The sequence below is a fragment of the Mesocricetus auratus genome, unplaced genomic scaffold (genome assembly GCF_017639785.1).
Source record: "Mesocricetus auratus isolate SY011 unplaced genomic scaffold, BCM_Maur_2.0 Super-Scaffold_100055, whole genome shotgun sequence".
NCBI lineage: Eukaryota > Metazoa > Chordata > Mammalia > Rodentia > Cricetidae > Mesocricetus > Mesocricetus auratus.
The window spans coordinates 1312488-1329403 of record NW_024429232.1 but is presented as its reverse complement, the minus strand read 5'-3'; the positions used below and the strand labels follow the sequence as shown (position 1 = coordinate 1329403).

Here is a 16916-nt window from a genome sequence, read left to right as displayed (position 1 = left end):
TCTTTATTGTAGGATTGTTTTCCCTGCATGTATGTCTGTTTACCGTATGTATACCTGGTCCCCATGGAGACCAGAAAGAGGCATCAGATCCCTGGAACAAGAGTTACAGGTGGTTGTGAGCCACTGTGTGGGTGCTGGGAACCAAACCTGGGTCCTCTGCAAGAGCAGCCCGTGCTCTTCTATGAGCCGTCTCTCCAACCCTGTTTTGTTTTAAGACAGGGATTCAATAGGTAGACCAGGCTGGCCTGAAACTACTCACAAAGATGACTTTGCTTACTGCATGCTGGGATTTAAGGCATGTGCCACCAAAATAATTTACGGGGATCAGTGGTTAAGTATACTGGCTGTTCTTCCAGAGGTCCTGGGTTTAAATCCTACCACTACATGGCAGTTCACAGCCATCTTTAACCGTGGTCCCATGGGACCCCATACCCTCTTCTGGTGTACAGACATATACATAAAATAAGTCTTTTAAAAAACAAACATGATTTCCAACATAGAAATCCCATGTGCTCAGGGGAGTTGAGTTGAGGATGTGACCTTGAGTCTGGGTGGAGCGAGGACGCCTGTGCTGGCTCGGCCTGCTGGCTGAGGCAGTTGCAAGGGCTAACAAGTATCTCTTAACTAGGTCCAATCATGCTGTTATTTGCCTAGTGGTAAGCATACAATTGACTGGTTCATTCACAGAAAACAGACTGTTGCTAGGGTACCAAGATACCTAGTCCTCATGCGGCAGCAAGGTCTGATGGACTAGATCTGTGTCCTGTCACCTGCCCTTAGACAAGAGGTGACAGATTACCTGGCTTCTTGACAGAAGAGTCAGTTCAGGAGTGGTGAGACACATGGCCTGTCCCACCTGGGAGCTGTCATCCGCCTGTGTGTGGCACATAGCTCACCTCCCCTATTAATGTGTCTTGGTAATCTCCTCATGCTCTTACCTGGAAGGTTTCAGTTTCTTCTGGCACTGGGATCTTTAATGTCTAGGAGTTACTTAGAGTCACTGGGGTCTGCTGGGAAATAGACTTTTCTGGACTCATCTTCCTGAATTGTTTCATAGAAACTGTGCCTTGTGTGTTTCTTAGATATGTAGGTAGTTGCTGTTTCCCAACAGGCATGGGCAGCCTGAGAATTGAGGGGCTCTAGAATAGTCGTGGAGATGCTTGGTCCTGGAAAGGTGTGTTGGAGTTCCAGTGTCCGAGGAACCTGGGAGGTTCTTGCCTGAGTCACCTCTTTCTGCAGGTTCCCGCTGCAGCAGGAGAGTGGGCAGACGGTGGAGTGTACGGTGGCCCAGTACTTCAAGGACAGGCACAAGCTGGTTCTGCGCTATCCCCACCTGCCGTGCTTACAAGTTGGACAGGAGCAGAAACACACCTACCTTCCCTTGGAGGCAAGTCTGCACTACACGCTTGACTGGGGAGGAGAAGCCCCAGTCCAGCCAGGCCTCACTGTGCTGTAGGACCCAGCCGATTCATGGCATTGTGGAGATCTGTCTCCTTTGTGTAGCTCACCCCTGGAAATGGCATGAGATTAGCAGCCTGGGTGGGACTCTCCTCACCCCCTTTCTTTCTTTTCTTTTTTTTTTTTTTTTTTTTTTTTTCGAGACAGAGTTTCCCTGTGGCTTTGGAGGCTGTCCTGGAACTCGCTCGGTAGACCAGGCTGGTCTCGAATTCACAGTGATCCGACTGCCTCTGCCTCCCGAGTGCTGGGATTAAAGGTGTGCGCCACCAACGACCGTCCCCTCACCCCCTTTCTTAGGTACACTCTCACTATGTCTGTCAGGCTATGCCCCTCCTCAGAGATCCTACCTGCCTCAGCCTTGTGAGCCTGGGAATGATTGGTGTCTTCCTTGAGCTTTCTGTTGCTGTTATGAAACGCCATGACCAAAAATACCTTAGGGAGGAAGGGGTTTATTTCCTGTACCCTTCCCTATGACTGTTCATCATCTGAGGAAGTCTGGGCAGACTCAACCTGGGCAGGAGCCTGGAGGCGCAGGAACTGATACAGAGGCCATAGAGGTGTGCAGCTAACTGTGGCTTGCTCCTCATGGCTTGCTCTGACTGCTTTGTTATGGCGCCCAAGACCACCAGTCCAGGGGTAACATCAGCCCCAATAGGCTAGGCCCTCCCACATCAATCACAAATTAAGAAAATACCTTGCAAGCTTGCCTACAACCCAATCCTTTTTTTCCCCTCATAATATTTTTATTATTTGGGAATTTTTTATCATGCTCCCTAAATCACATTCACTTCCTAGTCTTAAAGATCTGCCTCTCACCATTGAGGCCCCCTACCCCTACCACTAAAAAGAAAAACCAGAACAAAACAACACAAGTCCAATTTGTGTTGCCTATATACTCACGGTCAAACTCCCAGGAGCCAGCCACTAAAGAAAACATGTCTTTCCCCACCTGCACCCCGCCAGAAGCCCTCAATAGTGGGGAGCTATGTTTCAGCATCCTTGTCATGATTCTTAAGAGTTCTCTTTGATGGTTTCCTGTTTAGACTTATTTTCTGGGTGTGGGGTGGGTAGAGGTTACAACCCCATCTTAAGGAAGCAGTTCATCAGGTGACTCTAGCTTGTGTCAAATTGATGTAATATTAGCCAGCACAAACAACAGATGTGAGCCACTCTATGCCCAGTTCAAATCCAGGACTCTAGACTGCCACTACTGTCCCCTCTCCCCGTTCCTAGTAGTGCCACCAAAGCTGAAGGACACGGATCTGTCAGGCCAGACTTACCCACAAGTTCTGTTGTGAGTGGTAGGCTATGGAGCAGCCCCACCACTGGCTAGGGCTTTGGCTTGTACACTGAGCCTCTGAAATTCTCTCCCTACCACACCACACCTGTGTTGACATATGTGCGTCTTCTTTGTAGGTCTGTAACATAGTGGCTGGACAGAGATGTATAAAAAAATTAACAGACAATCAGACCTCAACCATGATCAGAGCAACTGCCAGGTCGGCACCCGATCGGCAAGAGGAGATCAGCAAATTGGTGAGCACTAGGTTTTCTGGTTCCTTCCGGCTGGGACACTTTGGCAAGGATACCCATCAACACATCCCTATGCTTTGAGCAGAGAGGGTCCTTGGAAGGAGCAGAGAGGCCTCCACTGACTCCTCTTCCTCTTTTTCCTTCCTCAAGATGCGAAGTGCAAGTTTCAATACAGACCCGTATGTCCGTGAATTTGGAATCATGGTCAAAGATGAGATGACGGATGTGACAGGGCGTGTTCTGCAGCCGCCCTCCATCCTCTACGGGGGCAGGGTAGGTACAGAGGGTGGTGTGTGTGTGTGTGTGTGGGTGTGTGTGGGTGTGTGTGGGTGTGGGTGTGTGGGTGTGTACGTGGGTGTGTGTGGGTGTGGGTGTGTGTGGGTGTGTGTGCGTGGGTGTGTGGGTGTGGGTGTGTGGGTGTGTACGTGTGTGGGTGTGTGGGTGTGTGGGTGTGTGGGTGTGTGTGTGCGTGGGTGTGCGTGGGTGTGTGTGGGTGTGTGTGTACGTGTGTGTGCGTGTGTGTGGGTGTGTGTGTGCGCGTGTGTGGGTGTGTGTGGGTGTGTGCGTGTGTGTGGGTGCGTGTGTGCGTGTGTGTGGGTGTGTGTGTGTGGGTGTGTGTGTGGGTGGGTGTGTGTGGGTGTGTGGGTGGGTGCAGGAAGGATAGCCATGTATGTTTTGTGGTTGTAGCCACCCTTACCTGTGGGGTAAACACTGGGTACTGCAGATGGCTGCCATGGTAACAAATACTCTTATCTTCTACACTCTTTTAAAAGTTTACACAATTGCATTTAGTGTTTCTAAAAGTCTGTCTTACCTCATCAAAACTTCGCTTCCTTCTTTAAAGAGTTTTTTTGTTTTGGTTTAGTTTTTTGTTTCAGTTTGGTTTTATGAGACAGATTTTCTCCGTGTAACAGACCTAGCTGTCCTGGAATTCACTCTATAGTCCAGGCTGATCTGGAACTTGCCTCTGCCTCCCAAGTGCTAGAATTAAAGGTGTGTGCCGCCACCACCTGGCTTAGAGTTTGAGATGGTGTTTGACTCTACTCACGCCCATCTTTTCATCTGACCATCTATTCATCTGACTCTACCTAGTCTCATCCATTTATCAAGCTCTACTCACTTAGTCATTCCTTCCTTCTAACCATCCATTTGACTTTTCATTCCCATCCACCTACTAGTTCATCTTCTGTCCAGCCAGCCATTTTTGAAAAGGGAGGTTCAATGGGTTACTTTACCATTCACTAGTAAAGAAAATCTGTGTACAAATATCACAAGACAAATGGGAATCAGAACTGAGCCACAGCCACTGAATGCTCTGCTCATTCCTGTCAAAAGGGCCTCTCTTCCCTACCTTTTCACCTGATCACGCCATCCCAGGGAAAACACCTCCCCTTGGACCAAAACACTGCTCTTTATTGGCTAGCAGACTGGTGACAGAGATTCTGTAACATTTCCTTCCCCCTTTATGTCTAATGAAGAAGGAAAGGCTCTACCCCTAACATAATAAACTATATACAATAAGAATTATTACCAACAGGTGTTGGCGGTGCATGCCTTTAATCCCAACACTCAGGAGGCAGAGGCAGGTGGATCTCTGTGAGCTCAAGGCCAGCATGGTCTACAGAGAGAGTTCCAGGACAGCCTCCAAAGCTACATAGAGAAACCCTGTCTTGAAAAACCAAAAAAAAAAAAGAATTATTATCAAGTGTTGTCCGGATAGAAAGGAAAGATAATAACCCTAACAAAAATGAAATCACATCCAAGAACAATTATTAAGTAAGAAATACATTCTAAATGTCCAGTCTATAAGGAATTGACAAAATTATAGCCGTTACTCCAATAGCTGTCCTCTCCTGAAGAGTCCAAAGTTTTGTACCTAATAAGTAAGTATTTAGCCAAGATTTGGGAGAACTGTCACTAACTGTCTAGTTTTCAACCCTATCAAAGACCTGAGGAGGAAAATATTACCAGAGTAAATAGGAAGTACAAGCAAGTGACTTCTAAAAAATGAGAAATGGCAGAAACAGGTGGCTGCCTGGATGGTCACCGAAGTTTCCTCTGCAATGTTGAGGCATCCAACTTTGTCCTACAGACCTAGAATATCTGACAGACCTTTTTCAGAAGCAGGAAGATTTGAAGGACTGTCATAGCCTGTCTTGGCAAAGTTTGGCAGTCGCCTTTCTTTGGGTCCTGCTTGTCCAGTCCCCACAGTGTACTGCTAGCAGTCGAGACAAGGGCAGTTTCTTGTCCTAAAGGTTGGTGTGTACCAGAAAGAAAGCAAACTCCATATGGAGTGTCTTCAGTGCCTAACATGGCCTCTCGAAGTAGATTGGTATTGCCAGAAGCAGACATGTCTCATGTCAAGAAACGTCTAAGTTATTAAAACGTTTGAAATGCCATATTCTGTATGTTTTTAAGCATTTGAAGATTACCTATCTATTTGAAACATATCTCTGTATGCCTGGAAAACCTAACCAATATGAGTAAGTTTGATAATTATGGGTACATATTAACCTGCATCTCTTTTATTATCCTATATAGCTTTTAAGAACTAAAACTTCCATTGCAAAAATAAACAAGTTGTATAGGTACAAGCTGTATAGGTAATACCTTAAGCAAAATGGAAACAGATATGCAGTTTAAGGACAATAGCCTCAAAGTTGTATATACAATAAAAAACCCTTTAAATGTGTTTCAGTATACAAAAATATCTTAAACAGAAGTAGAAACATCTATACAGCATAACAAAAGTAGCCTTAAATTCATATCAATACACAAGAATCCTTACCAATGTAAATTATTTAAAACTAATAGTTGCCTTTTTAGTTAGAAAGTAGATTTAATAATCTAGCTTTTTAACCTATTATGTCTATCCTCCCTTTGACCAGCAGGTGGAGCCGATGCTTGGAGGACTGGAGATCTTTAGATATAGTGGAGGACGTGGGGCACTAAGGCTCAAAAGGGGGGACCAGATTCTGCCCTAGCGTATGAGCCCAGCAGAAGCCATACTGGGGGGAGGGGAGTATATTGGATGTTGCTCCAGGACAAGAACTTGTCCCAGTGCCTGTGTGCAAAAAGCTATAAGTGCCTAGACCACTGGGGCCACCAGGCACGCACACACGGAAATAACCAGGGCGAGCGTGGGGAACACGGATGGCGGTGGGGCTGGCTCAGCGCATGTGCCATGCTCAGGGATAGCAAGAGGCCCCACACATCTATCCCCCCTCGCCTTTTCATTCGGTCAAGTCCTTTCCCAATAAAAACTCCACCTCTTGGACCAAAGCGCTGCTCTTTATTGGCTAGCGACCGATGACAGAAATTCCATAACAAAATCATTACACATCTAGCTTTCCACCCTCCATCCAGAACCCATCATGCTGTACAAGTGTGGGGGCTGCTTACAGTGCTAGTTAGGGGATTCTAGAGAGGAGGAGGCAACACGCCAGTCGTGGTCTAGGCATTAGGAATCCTTGTTTTGGTCAGTTGGACCAGCAGCAAGAGTGTTAGTATTTGTTTCCTCACCCCAAACCACTTTGTATTTGCAGAACAAAGCGATCGCTACCCCTGTGCAAGGTGTGTGGGACATGAGAAACAAGCAGTTCCACACGGGCATCGAGATCAAGGTGTGGGCCATTGCCTGCTTTGCTCCCCAGCGCCAGTGCACAGAAGTTCACCTGAAGTAAGCCTGCCGAGAGAGACCTCCGTGCGCTGCTCTTGTTTCTGTCGGTTAAATGGCTCGTGGGCTTCTGATGTCGGCGGTTGGCAGCCTTTCTCTAACAAAGAACACTTGCCCAGGTTGACTCCCAGGACAGGAGATGAGAAGAGTCCAGAGCACCTGAGCAGTGAGGTTAAAATAGCATCAAGTGCAGGCATTACCAGTTCAGTCGCAGATCATTTGACCACACACAGGGATCTGGCTGGGCTCAGTCTTCAGTACAGAAAACAAACAACAACAACAATAAAAAGAAAAAAGAAAACCAGAGTAAAAAAACCAGCCCCAGGTGGCTTAGGGGCAAAATTTTCTTCATCCCACAGTTTGATGCCAGTCTGGGTAACACTTGACTTAATCTCAAAAGACATTAGTCACCATGGAAGTAGAAGTGGACACTTCACTCTGAGATTTCAACACCACCACTCCAGTGTCTCTATGTAACTGTCCTAGAACTCGTTATATAAACCCAGGCTGGCCTTGAGCTCACAGACATCCCCCTGCCTCTGCCTCCCGAAGGCTGGGATTAAAGGCGCACACCACCATGCTTGGCTAAAACTTTTGGTTACATTTATTTGTTTGTGCGGCACGCATGTGGATGTCAGAGGATAAGTTGAGAAAGTTGGTTCTCTTCCCACTCTGTAGGTCCAGGAATCTAATTCAGGTTGTCAGATTTTCACGGAGCACCTTTTTTATAGCATGATAAATAAAAGACCCAGAGACTGATGTTGGGGTTCAAGCTTTAAGCTGAAGCAGCCAGCCACTAGCTCTTACTTCTACCTCAGCTCAGACCAAAGGGGCGACTCAGACTGCTCCTCAGATTCACTCGGACTGCTGTCCTCTCCTCAGTGTGGCTAGTGATTAATGAGACTGACCACTGAAGACCCTGCTTCTGTCTTTTATATCTCTCTAGTGCTGGGATTAAAGGTGTGAGCTCTAACTCTTTTAGACTGATTCAATCTTGTGTAGCCCAGGGTGGTCTTGAACTCAGAGATCCATCTGCCTTTCTCTTGACTCCTGGGTTTATAGGTGTGCGCCACCACTCTGGTTCCCAAGTGCTGGGATTAAAGGTGTGGGCCTACAGTGACCAGCAACAGGCTTTTTTACATTTTTTTCTTTAACTTTGTAAACCTTATTTAGAACCCCTGGTTGTATGGGTTCCTTACCATCCGCTATACATCTCAGCAAGGTTGCCTTTTTCTTCAGGTCCTTCACAGAGCAACTGAGAAAGATCTCAAGAGACGCCGGGATGCCTATCCAGGGTCAGCCCTGCTTCTGTAAATATGCGCAGGGGGCAGACAGTGTGGAGCCCATGTTCCGGCATCTGAAGAACACATATGCTGGCCTGCAGCTGGTGGTTGTCATCCTGCCTGGCAAAACTCCTGTGTATGGTAGGTGTCAGCTGTCTGCAGGCTTTAGGGAGTTGAGAGAGTTCAGTGGGTGTGAGTTGCCTGTTGTGTTCCCCTTCGTGTTGACTGGACTGAGTGGTTTTTCTGGCCCAGTCCTGCACCTGAGAGGGAGATGGAAGTCTGGTTGTTCTAGTCAATGTTTTGAGCTGTCCTTACTGTCTTTCATGAGGTCACTGTCCCAGGAATCTTGCAACTTTAAGGTATCTTTAGGCTTGGTTTTGTGTTTATGCTGTGTCACAAGTGTTGGCAGGTGTAAGAGAGTCCCCTAATATTCCATTGTTCCCTGAGAAAGCCCCACTGACTCTTGATTTCCTGGGATTCAGTCAGCATGTATGCCCCCTGCTACCGCCCCAGACAAGGGTGGGCTTCTTTATGTCAGAGGGTAGTTGCTCCTTCCTCGGTGCAGAGGAAAGGGAATGAATCAGGTACAGTCTTCGCTTCAGGAGGCCTAGGGAGGGTGTATGGAGAGATCTGCAAGGTGAGAGCAATTGCCCCCACAGATGTCTGGTAGTGCAGGAGACAAGAAAAGCAACTGTGGCTTCTTGATGTTGTTAGCAGTAGAGATCCAGTCTGTCTAGCCACAGGCAGATTACAGACTAGCGAAGGCCATGCTTCTCCCTCTCAGTTAAAGAAGGCTTTCTGGATGCAGTAGTGTTTGTATGTGATGAGCATTGCCCCTGGAGTCCTGGTTTCTAGAGCAGCCTGAGGAGCAGTGACCAGCTGCTTCAGGAAGGAATCTGGTGATGGGGAGTATGAATTCCCACAGCTCTTTGATGTTGGTCCTGTGTTTGCCAAAGGTTTTGAGGAGGCCGGTGCTTTTATTTTTAGCAACCCAGGCATTTGCTTAACATGAGGTGTTGTTCCCGTTGAGGAATGATGGAGCTTCAGTTATAGCTGGCCTCTGCTCACCCCACCCTGGGCCCTGGTTCACAAATGGGTGGTGTGAAATGTGCCTCTGCGATGGGGCAGGCGCAGGTCTCTGGCAGTGCTAAAGCAGGATTCAGCCAGGAGCTCTGCCCTCCATCTGCCAGCATCTTCCGGAGACTGAGTACAGGTGCCTGGTGCAGCTGCCATGGCTCAACACTGTCCCGGTGCAGTCCATGTGGGGCAGAAGACAGCTGTTTCTTGCTGGGAGCCGTGACATGCACACCTCTGCTCCACAGCCGAAGTCAAGCGCGTGGGAGACACAGTGCTGGGAATGGCCACACAGTGCGTGCAGATGAAGAATGTGCAGAGGACCACGCCACAGACCCTGTCCAACCTCTGCTTGAAAATCAATGTCAAACTGGGAGGCGTCAACAACATCCTGCTGCCACAGGGCAGGTGAGGTGGCCACACCCTGCACATACACCAGCTGGTTTGGGCAATGGGCTGAGAGGTGTCCATAGTTCATGTGGGATGAGTCCCAGGCCCCTCAGAACCAAGGGCCCCTGGAGTGGGTGAGTGCTGTGGCTGGGTTTCCTAATAGTTGAAGATTAGTGTGGGGCTTCTGTGGCCCCTGCTTCCTATACTGGGGCCAGCAAGCTCCACTAAAGAGTGTGAGTGAGGTCAAGATGGGTTCATTTGGAATGGCTATGAAATGGGCTTCCATACTTGTCAGCTGGGTCCTAGAGCATTCCTGCAGTGTAGACGCCAGTATTTCCCACTTTTCCCCTGGTAGCTTACTGCTGGGATCAGAGCACTCTGAACTGAAAGCACCATGTAGGAGCCAATGTTGGTGGGTCTTATGCCCCATAGGGCTAAGGTCTGGGGATGTAGAGCTGTGTCTTCCTTGTGGGCCTCCCGAGGGGCTAGAGGACAAGGACAAAGTTAATGTTTGCCCTTCCTTGAACTGTGGGCCTGTGGTGGAGGCAAAAGAAGAGACCGACCACAGTAATGATAGACACAGGAACGATAGACAAGCCTGTGTTCTGGAGAACTGACTTCCGTGTGGCATGGACTCGGGAGGCCTTTTGTGGGAGACAGGCAGGATGAAGCGCCCAGGTTGTTTTGGAGATAGAGACGGGTGGACTAGATTGAAGAGACTGAAGGGGAGATAGGAGGAGGCTCATTGTCAGAGCCCAGGAGTCTTCTGGTGTTAAAACCCTAAGGCTAGATGAGCACCCTTGACTGAATGGCAAAAAGATCTGAGCCCTGAGCCCAGGGTGTAGCTCAGGTATACTGGTAATAGACAGAAAGAGGGAGGGCAGCCGAGTCATGCCACTCAAGGAAAGTGTGTTTTGCCTCACAAAATGCCAGAGAGCCACACTGGTGGTTTGATCATTGGACCCAGTGATGTGGGAGTCACTGGAGACCTTGAAAGAGTAATCTTGTTGCCATGACAGCATGGAGTTGAGTTAGGAGGAGCCTGCAAGGCAGCAGCAGGCTGGGCTCATGGGAAGCTTTGTTGGCTTACAGATGAAAGATGAGAGGAAGCCAAGGGCAGGTGTGCTTTTGCTTGGCTGAGTCTGACTGATTGGGAGATGACCGTGCAATAGACACACTCCCCTCTGAGTGGCCGATTCTTTAAGCAGATGTGACAGCACCTCAGGTAGAGATGTGCTCATCTGGTGTCATAGCTGCTCATGATCTAGGGTCTTCCACAGAAAGTACTGTCTGGAAGAGTCAGTCTGCACACACTTAGGGACAGTGATGTTCTTCTGGACACCTCACCTTTCCATGCTAACAGATGTCAGTTTGTCTTGCAGGTCTGTGTAATAGTCTCAGGCCACCTTTAGAAGAGTCCAGTCTCTGTGGCCCTAAGGGGATGTGTGAGGTCTGACTTGTGATAAGAACAGCAGAAACCACATGTGGAGGTGTACTCTAATGATCCCAGAATTTGAGAGGCAGAAGTCCAAGGCCAGTATGGGAGATATGACACTATGTCTCAAAACAATGGGGAAAAAGGAAAATTGAAGGAAGGCAGACAGGATGGCTGAACCCCTTTCTGATGTCCATGATAAATACCCTCTCCTGCTATAAATAGCAGCCACAAGGTTGTTGGTAGCAGATAGTGGGTGTAGGTATATGCCCCTGGCCTCTGTGTTCTTGTTAGAAGAGCAGTCATAATGGAAATGAAGGTAGGAGCTGCTCCTAGTGACACCATATGGCAAGCCAGGCCCCTACAATACAGGAGGCAGGACAAGTCTGGTGTTGTCATTTTCAAAAAAAAAGCCTCCAAGAGAAGTCACACCATACAACAGGACTCACAAAGGAGATTTATTGGAAGAGGAGAGAGAAGGGGCAGGAAAGGGGACAAAGACCAGTCCCTGGGGACGAGAGTAGTGGAAGATTGGGGGTGGAATGAGAGGTGGGTGTGGCCCTTTTAAAGGGGAACATAGTGAATATGCACAGGAGGTTCTCTTAGTGGCTGCAGCTGAGAGTGCATCCTGTCAGACCCCCAAGGGCAGGCTAGAGCAGGCCTGAATACTAACACTAATAGTCCTCTGGGTGGTGCATGGAGGGCTGCTGTTGTCTCTGTCTCCCCTACCTTTGCAATATATACCACTGGCTCAGGTAGTGAACATCCAATCTGGAGACCTCACCCAGAATTGGTGGCCCTGAAAGATGATGCTTGGAGTTGGGAATTGGGAGTGCATGCTGTGGTTGGCGGTCCAGGATGCTCCTTAAACTCCTTCTATGCTCTGACAACCCCGAGAGAGTGAGCCATAGGCAGGTGAGATCCTGGAGTACCCTGTGGATGTAGAAGGCTGCCTGCTCAGGTCTTTCTGAAGTGCACCCTGAACTTGTGGTTTGACCCAGTAGGCTTTCTGTATGTGTTTAAGGGTAAGAACTCTGTCGGGCTGCTGGGGATGTCTCTCTGGGTTCAGGCTCCGGCACAGTATATTTGGGTTCGGTGGTTCGTGCCTGTCGTCCGGCTAGGCACTGGGGTAGGAGCAGGAAGATCTCTTGGAAAATGTCCATATCAGGGTTAGGATTGCCTCCCAGAGAAGAACAAGCATAACTTATGCTGTCAGACATCCATGCATTGTCCCAAGCCTGGACCTCCAACACCCACTTTCTTATAGGCCTCCAGTGTTCCAGCAGCCTGTCATCTTCCTGGGAGCTGATGTCACCCACCCACCAGCTGGGGATGGGAAGAAGCCTTCTATTGCTGCTGTAAGTGTCCACACTTTCTTCCTGCTCTCTTCTGGTGCCTTGCTAATTGGGGCTCCCTTGGCCCTCAAGTGTCAGTGGTCTGTTTGCAATGGTGTGGCGAAGAGAATGACATGGAGCTTACTTCACCCGATTGGTTGGTCAGATCATGATCTAACGGCAAAAGGGTGACATCCCCTGAGGATATCACAGGGGTGTGTGGGCTGCCATCTACCCTGCTGCCTGTGGCACATTAGATGGGCTTCCCCATCCAACAAGGTAGCAACCACTCCCCCTGCTCTCAGAAGACTGCTGTGCCGTGTCCTGTCCAGCCCCATGCCTGGTGGTGAAGTCTGGCCCTTTGGAGTGCAGAGTGACCCTCTCACTGTCGCTCTAGCCAGTGAGGCCAGGGTGGCTGAGATCTGGAAGCTGCAGCTCTTTTGGTCGTTTGTCTGAAGCATGAGTCCTTTACCCACAAGTGCCTTCTTGTACATCAGTTTCTCCGTCTTCAGTCCGCAGAAGCTCTCAGCTGCTGTGGAATGGGACCGAAAGGCCTGTGTGTAGCAACCTCCATTAGAGTGGGCCCCAGCACTTACAAGACATACACCAGCTGAGTTGTTTCTCTGCTGCAATTAAGCTTAATCTTTCTGGGCTTTTCACCTATGCTGCTGTCGGCCTTGAGATTGTAAAAGGAAGTGTGTTCTTGCTCAGTGCCTGGCATACAGCAGGTGCTAAACAGACTTAACATCATTGTTTAATCTGTCTTAAAGGATAGCGTATGGGGGCCCTATAGTCAGGACCCCATTCCAACTCCCAGACTGAAAGGAACCCCCATTTACGTCATGTGTGCCCTGCACGATTCTCAGGCTTAGATCGCAAGTGGTGTCTAGGGCCAATATCCCAGGTCTTTTGCCACATTGGGCTCTACCTGGTCCCCATTTGCTTTTGTTGTTTCCTGGGTTGTTGTGCACAGGTCCTGTCTGTAGGTTTTGGAGGCTTAGACCAGTGTGTTAGTCTGGAGCGCATGTACACACACGTACAGACACAGATTTATTGGACCTGCTTAAGGATGTAGTCTTACAATGGAAGACTGAAAACAATCAGTTCAGTCCCAGTTGCTGGTTTTTGGTCTAACTTGGCATCTGCCTGCAGAACAGGATGGACAAACAGGATGGGCAAGCAGACAAAGCAAAAGGCTGCCACTAAGAGGTGTGACTCCAATTTGGGGTGGGTCTTCCCCCCTTTGATGATGCAGTCAGGAAAACCCCTCCCAGGTTCGCCCGTCTGCTAGGGCTTAAGTAGATTTCAGAGGTGTTTGGGGCAGGGGCGGGGAAGGGGGTAAGAGTGGGGAGGGTGTTTGACAAGATCAGGTCCCAGAGCCAGGCTTTATGAAACTCTCAGGGGTAGAAACCTCTATGTTTATTTATCCCCAGTGCCCGCAGTTCTCAATCAGTAGGAACAGGTTTCCACTCAGGTTGATTTCTTTCTATCTATACCAACTTGAAATATTTCTGGGTCTGTGAGAAAAACTGTAACCCCAAGCAGGGTCTAGAGCAAGGAGTTCTAGGGATGTTGCTCTGTAAAACTTCTCAGAGGAGTAGCAGGTCACCTGCTTTCCAGGGACACAGGACCAGCCCTTCCCTTGGTGATTTCAAAGTATAAATAAGTGCTTCCCTAGCTGGGCAATGGGCAGGCCCTAGCTGTAGCTAGTCAGTTACCCTTGATCCCTTATCTTAGAAACCTGGAGCATTGTGGTTTGCACTCTGGCTGTCTGGTTTGCTCCTTCAGATGACCCTCATGAATAGCTTGCTTCAAGAGGCTGTGAGCTTCCTAGGAACCAAAATCTGAGACACTAAGTCTTCAGTGTACATATGGCTTTTTGAAGAGGTGGTTGCTCTTGAAACACTAGAGGCATCCCCAGTTTCTTGTATAACAGCCTTGGCTAACAGCTCTGGCTGTCCTGCAACTCACTCTATGGACCAGACTGGCCTGGAACTCACAGAGATTCACCAGCCTCTGCCTCCTGAGTGCTGGGATTAAAGGTGTGCGACACCACCCACCGCCCAGCCAGTTTAGTTTTGCCTTTTCATTTTTTTTTAAAGATTTATTTATTACATATACAGTGTTCTGCCTACATGCTGGAGGAGGTCACCAGATTGAATTGTAGATGGTTGTGAGCTGTCATGTGGCTTCTGGGCATTGAACTCAGGACCCCTGGAAGAGCAGTCAGTGTTCTTGACCTCTGAGCCATCTCTCCGGCCCCTAGTTTTTCCTTTTCTTGTGTGTTTTGGGGCAAGTGTCCCACCTTTAGAAGGTACTTAGTGTGACTTTCTCTGCTGTGAGGGACATTGTGGGGAGATGTTTCTTCATAGGCTGTCCAGCAGGACCCTAGAAGAGGGACTCCTGAAACCCTTGTCATCTGCTTACTGTGTGTCTCATAGGTTGTGGGCAGCATGGACGCACACCCCAACCGCTACTGTGCTACTGTGCGTGTACAGCAGCACCGACAGGAGATCATCCAGGACCTGGCTGCCATGGTGCGGGAGCTGCTCATTCAGTTCTACAAATCAACACGCTTCAAGCCCACCCGCATCATCTTCTACAGAGACGGCGTCTCTGAGGGCCAGTTCCAGCAGGTGCGCTCCACCAAACTGTCTTCTTGGCCTTTGTTGATGGACTGGTCACAGTGTGGAAGGCAGATTATGGGGTGGGCTGTGCCATATGAGATTTTGGGGCCCACGGTGGGGGAAGGCAGGAGTGGAGTTGTGCAAATAGGCTCGGGCAATGGAGACCTCGGCAAGGGTGGAGCCAGGCCACGGAATAGGAGAATTGTTTTTAGGGTCCAATGACAGCTTGGGCTCTTTGAGGATAGTGTTCAGGTACCAATACAATGGGTATGGAAAGCTATTGGCCTCATAAGAGCCCAAGGCAGGGAGGAGAGGGGATCTGCAGATACTCCAGCCAAGCTTCAGTAGCAGAATGAGCCCACTATGACCTGGAACTCACGGAGCTGCTGCCCTGGGTCCCCCTGCTGGCCATGCCTAGTTCTTTTTCCACCTGCCCCAGTCCCAGCAGATGCCTTCTTGGGACTTGGTGCGGAGGATGGCCCCGTACTTGGGGAGCGTTGGTGTCTACCCTGGCATTTCTTAAGTTCTGAAGTGCTTGAGAATCTGCTTGCTTCAACCATGGCTAATGGTGTACCACAGAGGACATGTGCCTTTGCTTTCCTGTCCGGGGTACAAGCCGCAGCTTTTCATTTTCAGAACAGATACTCATGGCCCCTGTCTGCCTCTGCCCTTCCTACCCAAACCTCTAGAGCTGTGTTCTGCAGGAACCTTGGTGACAGCTTCCACAATGTATTCCCGTGCCCCAGAGCCCTGCTGCCCCTAATTAGAACCTTCCCTGCTCCCAGTCTTTGCATGCACTCCTTCCTGGTAGAGAGGTTGGACCTGCCCTTCTCAGCTCAGAGAATCCCAGAATCCCCACAACTGAATTGTTTGCTGGAATTCTGGACATACTTTTGAAACATTGTAAACAGTGTTTGATTGAGGCTGTTAAATCTGAGATGGCCTGGCCTACAAAGCTACACAGAGAAACCCTGTTTCGAAAAACCAAAAACATAAAAGGAAAAAACCTGGAGGCCCTCAGTCTCTATGTAGATAAAAGTTTGGCCCTAATTTTTACCATCAAATCTATGTAGAGTTGTCTGGGACAGGAGAACCTCAGTTAAGAGGTTGTCTCAATTAACTTGGTCTGTCAGCAGCATATCTGTGGGACATTTTCCTATTGCTGCTTGATATAGGGGGGCACAGTCTACTGTGGGCAGCACCATCCCCAGCCAAGAGGGTCTGGGCTATATGAGAAAACCAGCTAAACTGAGTAGAGTGCTACATGCTTTTAATCCCAGCATCGAGGAGGCAGTGGAGGTAGGTCTCTGTGAGTTCAAGGCCATCCATATCTAGGTAGTGAGTTATAGGCTAATCAGAATAAACAAAAATGAGAGAAAGCAAGTTAGCCAGCAAGTCATGTTGTTCTGTGTTTTCTGTGGGTTCCTGCCCTTACTTCTCTCAGTGATGGGCTGTAGTTTGGAAGTATACAGCAACAGAGTGAAACTAGGAAGGCTAGCAGAAGGCAGAGTGGTACACCTGGCCAGTGCTGGCTAAGCTGCCTGCCGAGTAAGGCCCCTGATGCCTGCCCCTACCCTGCAGGTCCTCCATCATGAGCTGCTGGCCATCCGAGAGGCCTGTATCAAGCTGGAAAAGGACTATCAGCCAGGGATTACATTCATCGTGGTGCAGAAGCGCCACCATACACGCCTCTTCTGCACAGACAAGAATGAGCGGGTAAGTCCCAGCTCTGTGGCTGCCACAATCTCCGGAGACTGTTCTCAGAGACAGGACTTAACGAGGACCCAGGCTCAGCTGTCTAGCGAGACCCACCCTGGCTTTGGTTAGGAAGATCCAGGCATGAAATATCATTTTATCTGATAAATGATCTAGCGGTATTTCAAAAACAGCCTGTCAGAACTCATGGCAGTTCTAGTGATTCAACCCAGGTCCCTGTGCTTGCACGGCAAGCACTGCGCTGGCTAAGCCGTCTCTCAAGACACAGAAAAGTGTTTTCTGTGCTTCTAATGTACTATGAGGCCCGCAGCTGCCTGGGAAACAGGTTACCTATAAGAGCACACTGTTGCGTGATGGTCATTGCAGTTCAGCTTTGCCCCATGGCCTCGG

General features: G+C 49.0%; 1 protein-coding gene across 1 annotated transcript in view; it reads left to right on the top strand.

Annotated features, from left to right (window-relative positions):
- Positions 1-16916, top strand: part of Ago2 (argonaute RISC catalytic component 2) — a 76291-nt gene that overhangs the window by 52381 nt on the left and 6994 nt on the right. Inside the window, exons 8-16 of the mRNA XM_040736366.1 lie at positions 1240-1387; positions 2875-2994; positions 3142-3264; positions 6537-6670; positions 7907-8091; positions 9273-9432; positions 12117-12207; positions 14625-14819; positions 16392-16526. Of these exons, the coding sequence (XP_040592300.1) occupies positions 1240-1387; positions 2875-2994; positions 3142-3264; positions 6537-6670; positions 7907-8091; positions 9273-9432; positions 12117-12207; positions 14625-14819; positions 16392-16526 (1291 nt within the window). The remainder of the gene's footprint in view (positions 1-1239; positions 1388-2874; positions 2995-3141; positions 3265-6536; positions 6671-7906; positions 8092-9272; positions 9433-12116; positions 12208-14624; positions 14820-16391; positions 16527-16916) is intronic.